The sequence below is a fragment of the Artibeus jamaicensis genome, unplaced genomic scaffold, assembly GCF_021234435.1.
Source record: "Artibeus jamaicensis isolate MK-2021 breed Jamaican fruit bat unplaced genomic scaffold, CSHL_Jam_final contig_490, whole genome shotgun sequence".
Lineage (NCBI taxonomy): Eukaryota > Metazoa > Chordata > Mammalia > Chiroptera > Phyllostomidae > Artibeus > Artibeus jamaicensis.
The window spans coordinates 8,646,492-8,656,086 of NW_026521861.1; the positions used below are offsets into that span (position 1 = coordinate 8,646,492).

The 9,595-nt window shown below is 36.4% G+C and overlaps 1 protein-coding gene across 2 annotated transcripts in view; it reads left to right on the forward strand.

Moving 5' to 3' along the window:
* Positions 1 to 8,789, forward strand: part of SHOC2 (SHOC2 leucine rich repeat scaffold protein) — an 83,863-nt gene extending 75,074 nt beyond the window's left edge. For both annotated transcript variants that reach the window (XM_053668640.1, XM_037165614.2), the window contains exons 6-9: positions 84 to 206; positions 4,061 to 4,198; positions 4,534 to 4,651; positions 6,741 to 8,789. In XM_053668640.1, coding sequence (XP_053524615.1) covers positions 84 to 206; positions 4,061 to 4,198; positions 4,534 to 4,651; positions 6,741 to 6,949 — 588 coding nt within the window. In that variant the 3' untranslated portion in view covers positions 6,950 to 8,789. The remainder of the gene's footprint in view (positions 1 to 83; positions 207 to 4,060; positions 4,199 to 4,533; positions 4,652 to 6,740) is intronic.
* Positions 8,790 to 9,595: the final 806 nt, after the last annotated feature.

Sequence of the window (9,595 nt, forward strand, 5' to 3'; positions counted from 1 at the left end):
AGAATTCTCTTTCCATCAGGTGGTGATCATGGAACTCTGTTTTTGTTGGTTACACTTTAGATGCATCTTTTTGTCTTTGCCAGGACAATCAATTGACATCACTTCCTTTGGATTTTGGAACTTGGACCAGTATGGTAGAATTGAATTTAGCCACTAATCAGCTCACAAAGATCCCAGAGGATGTGTCTGGTCTTGTTTCTCTTGAGGTGTGTATGAAAGAGCATTTATAACTTCTTAGATCCTTCCACAGTCATCTCACTTACAAAGTTTCCAGTTAAAATAAGCAATTTCTGTTTGGGTGAAAATAATAATTAGAAATGTTAGAGCTTCTCTTTTATTAATTTAATTTTAATTTTTTTAAATATATTTTATTGATTATGCTACTGCAGTAGTCCCAATCTTTCCCCCTCGGCCCCCCTCTGCCCACTACTGCCATTTTCTCTGGTATTCACCCCCCTTTAGTTCATGTCCATAGGTCAGGCATGTATGTTCTTTGGCTGCTCCATTTACTATACTGTTTTTAACATTGTGCTATTTGTACTGAACCAATTTGTGCTTTTTAATCCTTGCACCTTTTCCCTCATTCTCCCCCTATGCGCTCCCAGCTGATAACCCTCCAGATGATCTCCATATCTACAATTCTGTTATGTTTTGCTTGTTTGCTTAGTTTGTTTTTTAGATTCAGTTGTTGATAGTTGTGAAATTGTTGTCATTTTAATGTTCGTAGCTTTGATTTTCTTCTTTTTCTTAAATAAGTCCCTTTAACATTTCATGTAATAATGGCTTGATGATGATGAACTTCTTTAGCTTTACCTTGTCTGGGAAACACTTCATCTGCTCTTCCATTCTAAATGAGAGCTTTGCTGGGCAGAGTAATCGAGGTTGTAGGTCCTTGCTTTTCATCACTTTGATTACTTCTTGCCAGTCCCTTCTAGCCTGCAAAGTTTCTTTTGAGAAATCAGCTGACAGTCTTACGGGAACTCCTTTGTAGGTAACTCTCTACTTTTCTCTTGCTGCTCTTAAGATTCTGTTTTTATCTATAACCTCTGGCATTTCAATTACGATGTGTCTTGGTGTGGCCCTCTTTGGGTCCAACTTCTTTGGGACTCTCTATGCTTCCTGGATTTGTATGTCTTATTTCCTTCACCAGTTTAGGGAAGTTTTCTTTCATAATTTTTTGAAATAAGTTAATTTCTTGCTCTCTCTTCTCCTTCTGGAACCCCTATGATTCAGATGTTTGTACATTTGTAGATGTGCCAGAGGCTCCTTAGTAGACTTGTTTTTTTTTTTAACTCCTTTTTCTTGCTGTTCTGGTTGAATACTTTCTCCACCCCTCCCCGCCTTATGTTCCAAATCATTGATTGGATTTTTAGCTTCATCTCTTCCACTGTTGGTTTCCTATAGACTTTTCTCTTTTTTTCATTTAATATAACCTTCATTTCTGCCTGGTTGGTTTTTATGCTGTTGAAGTATGCAGTGAGTTTTTTTTAGCATCCTGGCAACCAATTTTTTGAACTCTGCATCTGATAGGTTGCTTATCTCCATTTCATTTAGTTCTTCTGGAGTTTTGCTCATTTCTTTCACTTGGGCCATATTTCTTTGTTGCCTCATTTTGGCAGTTTCCCTCTGTGTGTTTTGGTGTATTAGGTAGCGCTGCTTTGACTCCGTTAGTAGTGTGGCCTATTGTAGAAAAGTGTACATATAAGTTGTACGGGGCAGAACCTTAGGTAATTGCCAGGACTGGGCAACCCATATCACCGGTCTGTGGCTCTGTGTGGGAGAGGGTTTGGAGAGGGGACAGTGCTACTGCCTCGCCTCTAAAGTTTTGCCTGGGAGAAAGCTGTCTGCTGGCACTTGCCCTGCTGCCAGTCACCTCAGCCTCCCTCTGTGTCCCACTGGTGCCCTTCCAGCTGTTGCCCTGGTGCCAAATCCCAGAGTGTGTGGGTCTGCTTCCTCCCTAAGTCTGTTGTGGGCCCTTTAACAGGAGTATCCTGAGAATCCTGCAGTTTCTTCTCCTGCTCCAACCCCCACTGTTCTTGTTCTTTTCTTTACTTTTACAGAGAAGAGAAAGGAGGGAGGAAGACAGATATAGCAATGTGCAAGAGAGATACATCAATTGGTTGTCTCTCGCATATCCCCAACCAGGGACCTGGCCCTCAACCCAGACATGTGCCCTGACCAGGAATCAAACTGGTGACCCTTAGGTTTATAGGCCAGCAGTCAATCCACTGAGTCACACCAGCCAAGGCTCCTCACTGGTTTTCACAGCCAGCAGTTATGGGAACTTACCCTCTTGGCACTGGAACCCTGGGCTGGTTGGTCTGGTCTGGGTCTGGGATCCCTTGCTCTCAAGGCATCCCTCCCGGTTTTCATCCACCACATGTGGATGCGGGACTGCCCACTTCGTGTTTCTGTGCCCCTCGGTGCCTCTCTGCTACTCCGCCACTCCTACCTGTGTGGATGAATGCAGCTTCTTTAAATCCTTGGTTGGTGGACTTCCACACAGCTCGAGTTTGTGACAAATCTGGATGACATTTGTTTTGTAGTCTCATAATTTTTGCTATGGTTGTGCTAGGTGAAGCGTGTTTACCTTCACCCCCATCTTGACTGGAAGTCCAGAGCTCTCTTAAATATACAACCCTATTAGGATGAGGAGGTGTTGACTTAATCTGGGCTCAGTGCTTTTGAATTACTCTTACCCACTAAATGTTGGTTAGTTTGAATGCTATGAAGTATCTTTGAAATAAAAAGTAAAACTTGCCATTGTTTAGAACATTTTTTTCCCCTTAATTGTTTAAGTACTCTACACCACTCTGTCTATCAGGATAATTACGGATTTCTCACACTGGCATTCAGAAGCGTTCATACCACCCTGGCCTACTTCGTCATCCTAATTACCCACCTACTCTTTTATTTAGTAAATAGATGGTTTTATTTATTGGAAATGCATATATTTCTAGATCCATACATTTAGTCTTACTGTTTTCAATATCTAGAATACCCTCTTCTCCTTTTTTCCTCTTAAAATTTGTTTATATAATTAAAGACCCATCTTATCATCACCTCCTTAACAAGTATGATTTTACTTGCCTCTGAGTCTCTATAACTTTCATTCTTTTGATGAGAAAGCTTACTAATAGTAAATACTTATTTTTTTAAATTTTCTCTATCGATATTTTCTAAAAGTCTAATTTCTTCTTGTATTTTTCTTTATGTAGTAGGGTGAACTAGTGTGGTATAATGGTTAAAACATGAGCTTTGAAGCCAAACAGATCTGAGACTCTTTACTGATGGATTTAACCTTCTCAAACTTAAGTTTCCTAGCTGTGAAATGGGGATAATATGTAGTATTTTTCTTGTAAGGTTGTAGATTATGCATTTAGCATAGTAACAAATAGTAAGCTCAATAGACGATAACTGCTATTATTTAATTTCTTGGTCTTGTTGTATATGTTTACTTTATTTTGAGTAGTATAACTTTGAAGGAAATAAGTTGGTACAAAAAATTAGCCAGACCTTACATAGATCTTCCCATTTAGTGTTGTTTTCACCATCCTCAACCCCAATACTTTTCTCCCTACATCTGCATTGTAACTTCCATGAGAATGACGACTGTCTTCTTCAACCTCTGTTTTCCTCTTAGGTATATTGTAGGATGTCTTACACTGTAAATAAATGTACCACAAATGACAACTGTGGTGGATCGATATAGGCAGTTTATAACTATTCAGCATCAAAATACCATTAACTGTATGAACCTTAGTACAAGTAGATAGTAATTGTATATATTTTGTAATATATATATTATATATATTTAATTTAGTTAAATTCTTTACTTTTGCTTATATTAGTTGTGACTTAAGTAAAATCTATTTTATTTACAATAACTATGGTGATTTTTTTGAATAGTAAGTTAAGTGTTTTATGTGATATAATTGAATATTACCTTTAATATTCAATGTTTAAAAAATTAGCATTGTTTAGTAAACATTAAGCCAAACAACATTAATAATAATTCCATTTTATGAGTTGCCAAACACTGTCAATAATTTCTGCTTAGGTTCTAATATTATCAAACAATCTTCTGAAGAAGCTTCCTCATGGTCTTGGAAACCTGAGGAAGTTAAGAGAGCTGGATCTAGAGGAGAACAAATTGGAATCCTTACCAAATGAAATTGCTTACCTTAAGGATTTACAGGTAAAACATTATCCTGATGATTTTATAGTTACATGATTAGAATTTGGGGGATGCATTCCAAATTGCACATTTTTCTTAAAAATTTGATCTAATTCTTGGACTGGATAGATTTTCCTGTTAGAGCATTAGGACTGAGTTTTATGTTCATTTAACCTCTTTGCTTTTGTCTTCCTAACAAATGATATTTTTTGAAAGAAAAACTTATTAAGTGATTCTTGTCCTATCCATTCTAATTTCCCTGTTTATGTTATTGATTCAGTAGATGTATCATTTTAAATTTACATCAGTTGTTAGAAATATCTGTGTAACCATCTTTTGTTATGTTGATCTTTTAGAAATTAGTCTTGACAAACAACCAGTTGGCCACTCTTCCCAGAGGCATCGGGCACCTTACCAATCTCACACATCTCGGCCTTGGAGAGAACCTGCTTACTCACCTTCCTGAGGAAATTGGTACGAAGCCTTTGGATGCTTGACTCGATTAATAATTTGTTCTTTCTGTGTTCAAGTAGTATTTTGGATAGTTAAGACAAATCTGTTTTTGTTTTTAAATCCCCATCCGAGGATATGTTTTATTGGTTTTAGAGAGGGAGGAAGGGGAAGGGAGGGAAGACAGGGAGAGAGAGAGAAACAGGGTCGGTTGCCTCTATTATGCTTCCCGACCCAGGATTGAACCCATGACCTTGTTGTGTATGGGACAACATTCCACCCAGTCAGGGCGCTACTTACTGTTTTTGTCGACTGAGGTTCCAGCATGCTCATGGTGTCTCTGCTGTGCTGTTGTGTTGTATTCTATTCTAGTCTGTTCTGTTTTGTCAAGCACCGGTGGGTGGAGGGTTGTTTGCTTAGTTTTGGTTAGGTGTCTTCATAGGGTTAAATTTGTATTTGAGAATGTTTTGGCATATTTATTTTCTAATAGGTATAACCTTAGTTTCAAAGAGCTATTTTATAATTTTTTCCAAATTTAATAATTACACAGGCTTGCTTTAAATTAGTAATGTTTTATGTCAAAAGAACATTTTTATGAGATTTTAGGATTAATAATATTTGATGATTGTTAATATTTGAGGATATTTTGGAATTTTCTAAGTGTTTTCATATCTATTACTTCATATAACCAACTTAATCACCTTGAATTTGAGTCAGTGCAAGTTGTAATTCCATTTTATAAAGAGAGCTAATTGATTAAGGTCAATTGATATTACTTTTTAAATTAGTAATTTTATTAACTATGAATTATAAATTAACTATAAATTAGTAATAGCCATGCTGTTCCATAAGCATTATAGATTGTTGATTAAGAATGGTTTTGAAGGCCCTGGCTGGTGTAGCTCAGTGGATTGAGCATGGGCCTGCAAACCAAACAACTGCGATTCAATTCCCAGTCAGGGCACATGCCTGGGTTACAGGCCAGTTCTCGGCAGGGGACACACAAGAGGCAACCATACATTGATGTTTCTCTCCCTGTCTCCTTTCCTTCCCCTCAAAAGATAAATAAATAAAAAACCTTTAAAAAATGGTTTTGAAGTAAAACAGACAATTCAAAGTCTGGTTCTGTGGCTTTGAATAAGGTAGGGAGACCCTCAGGTTCAGATTTCCTATTTGTAAAACAAGGATGATAATAGTAATTTCTCATAGGGTTGCTCTGAATATTAGAAGACTATTAAATGTAAACAAGTCCATTGTATTACTCTTCTACATACCACTATAAAGTAACACAAAGTTTAAAAATTGACAACACATGAAGTAACTTTCCATTTTTATTTCTAGCATATTTATTCAGCTGGCCTCATGCAGTTGCTTGAGACATTTGCCTAGAAAGTATGAGTATCCTAAGATAGTCTAGGAAAAATTTTTAAAAGATTATATAAATCGATTTTTGTCTTACTGCCAAGTATATGGTAACTGTTTTTTTTTTTAAATATTTTATTTATTTATCTTTAGAGGGGAAGGGAAGGAGAGAGGGAGAGAAACATCAATGTATGGTTGCCTTTTGTGCATCCCCTGCTGGGAACTGGCCTGCAGGGAACTGGTCTGCAACCCAGGCATGTGCCCTGACTGGGAATCGAACCGCAATTGTATGGTTCGCCGGCCCGCGCTCAATCCACTGAGCTACACCAGCCAGGATATGGTAACTGTCTTAGTGAAAGATTTATACCAAGTAACAAAAGTCTTTCCACATGAGAAATGTGTTAATAAGAGAGATTGTCACATTGTCCACAACAGAAAAATGGTTATAGGTACTGACTGTACAGCAGTGTTGCCTCTGGAGTTTCCAAAATAACTCTCCAGGCTTGAACACCAGTCATAGGAAGAGATTCTGATTTAATTGGTATGGAGTGTGACTTGGATCTTAGGGTTTCCAAAATCTCCTCAGTTGATTTGAACATGCCTCAAAGTTTGAGATCCACAGTTGTAGAGAGTTTTGAAATTGGAGAAAAAAAAAAGAGGAAATGGGTATTTCAGTATACATCATGTGCAGAATAGCATAATGACATTGAATTTTTTTAGTAATAATAATTGATTTGGTTTTTTTAAACAGGTACACTGGAGAACCTAGAAGAACTGTATCTGAATGACAACCCCAACCTGCATAGCCTTCCCTTTGAGCTGGCTCTTTGCAGCAAGCTGTCAATCATGAGCATTGAGAACTGTCCACTCAGCCACCTTCCACCTCAGATTGTTGCTGGGGGCCCTTCTTTCATCATTCAGTTCCTAAAGATGCAGGGTCCATATCGTGCCATGGTCTGATGTGAATCTGCTGGTCCCACACACTGTTCGAAAGTAGACTGCCGTTAATGTTTCACATCTATATCTGTATCTATTTATGTAGATATTGATATATTTGGCAGATTTATAAAGACTGCATTATGTGTTTCTGCTAATAGAGGAATCATAGCCATTTAGATTTTTTTTAATTCTGTAAAAAAGGCTTATATAAGTTTTCTTTGCTGACCTTGGATATTTTTCTGTTTGTAATATGATATGCCAGTTTGCTGAAAACATTTGTAAACAAATTATGAATTTATTAAACTTAAGGGGCAGAGGTAGTATAGTTATACTTTCTCTTAGCAAATATAATGGGCAAACAGTTTTGTTGCAACTTTTCATAAGCATTTTCCCCATACCAATTGTCAGACCTTTATAGTATTATAGGCCCTGAAGGTAGAATTTTTCTTTAACTTATTTTGAAATTTGAGATTTAAATTTTATATATTGTTTACAGTCAGAGTAAATCACTGGATTTTTGTTGTTGTTGTTTTGATTTGCTCTGTTTTAATCAGTCAGATCTAGAGTTTATATCATCTGTTAAAGAATTTGCATCAGCTGATTCAAATATTAAAAGATATTTGTTTTTTGAAACAACTGGCAAATTGAAGATACAGGCAGAAATTCTAGAATTCCTTTAATTGTGATTCTCAGATCAATTGTGAAGCAAACTATTTGACAGGAGTCTTTGGGATGGGTGGGGGGAGGGCACTGAGACCTTTTCTAGTACAAATAAATGTCTTTTCTTAAGTTTGGGGGAAATACAAAGGAAGTTTCATTCTTAAAAGTTGCAGGTCCACAAAACATAACAATAATTTAGCAAAAAAATACACATAAACACACATTCTATATATGTATATACAATGCTATATAGATATGTATTTATTATATCATAAACTACATTAGGCAACTTTAAGAATTTCTCCCTAGCCTTGTACAATGAAAATGAATGTTTTTCTTTGAACACTGCAATATACGTATGTTCCAACGTTATTTAACAGTGTACTATGGTTTTATATCTTGACGTGCCTCGTACATCTCTTCAGTTCTGGAATACCTGCGTCTAAGCACACTATCTTCCCACTGTGCTGTATTGCTGCTGAACTAAATGCACTTTTCCCCACATGTGGGGCACTGGCTTCAAACAATTCAGTTCAGTACCATTGACTTTAAGTTCATCTTTTCTTTCTTGGTAGTTGCTAATAGACTTATGGAAAAGAGGCACATTGCATAGAAGCCATTGATAGTTCAGTGGAAGTTCTGTGAGATGTGCATGTGCTGTTCGGTGTGTTTTCATTTTCCTGTCTTAAGGCTGGCAGTGTTGTCAACGCGTGCCCCTTACTCAGGACACTGACTTTTGGTAGGGTCGGTCTCAGTCGATTTAATTTTTGAAGACACAGAGCAAGTGCTTTCTAGATACCATCCTAAAAAACATGTTCCGTATAGTGAATAACTATTATGTGTAATTACATGTTGCTGCTTGGATTTCTTTTTTACTTCCTTTTCGATGGGCATTGTGTCTTAAACCATTTTTGAATTAAGGCCATGATATAAAGGTAGAAATTTTGAGTGTTGTTTTACTTTTCCTGGTGCTCAAAATCAGGACTAAGTTTGAGTTGGAAACTGTATTTGTAATCGGCAGATTGTTAAGGAGCAACTAAGGAATTGGAGGCAGGTGAAGATATAAAACCCTAGAATGCTTATATGTGCTGTAAAACTATTGTAGATATCACTGGATTTTACCAAGTAATATCCTTTCTTCTTTTTTTTCATCTACTGTGGCTTTTCTGTTAAAATTTTGTTTATAAAAGGAATTCGTTTATTACAGCTCTACCTGGAGCTTGTGTGTATGTGTGGTTTTTAAAAATCTCATATCCAAGCGTGCTCATGTATTGAGATGATGGAACTTGAATTTTAAAGGGAGTAACCTAATGTCTTTTTTTCTTTTTGAAAAAATGGTTATTGTTCCTAAAAATGAAAATAGGTATGGTTTTTTAAAACATTTTGGTTCCCCTACCTTCATTTATATTGGTCTGTAAACAGATGCAAAATGATCAAAATCTTACATGTAGTAGAAGTGATGTTATAGGCAAACTGTGTGTAGCTGAGGAGTTACAACACTTTTTTACAAAGCATAAAACATGTGTCCTGGGTATGGCTGCTACCTTGTAAGAGCCCATGAATTTTATTAATTTTATTACTTCTTCTAACAAGAAACTAAAGTGGACTCTAATTGGTATACCCTTGTGAAATCAAGATATTTAATATTAAAGTTAGAATATAAGGGACATTGTTGACTATATATGTGCTAATATTTTTCTTGAACTGCAGTAGGACTACTCAGCATGTCCAAAAAATTTTTTTAATGAAAAATGTGTTTTAAAGAATTTAGGTTAGTCTCTTCAGGAGGCGCAGTAACTTTAAAAAAATGGCATAGAATGTTACATTGCTCTAAACTTCGCCTTTTGTTAATCTACAAAATGGGGCAAAAGTAGGTTTACAGTTGTGCATATGGAAAATATACAGTAATTAATCATAATACAAGAATAAGCTGTTTTATGTACTCACAACTCACAGCTGTAAACCTACTTTTCCCCACCCCGGAGAGTAGGAAAATAGCAATAACCA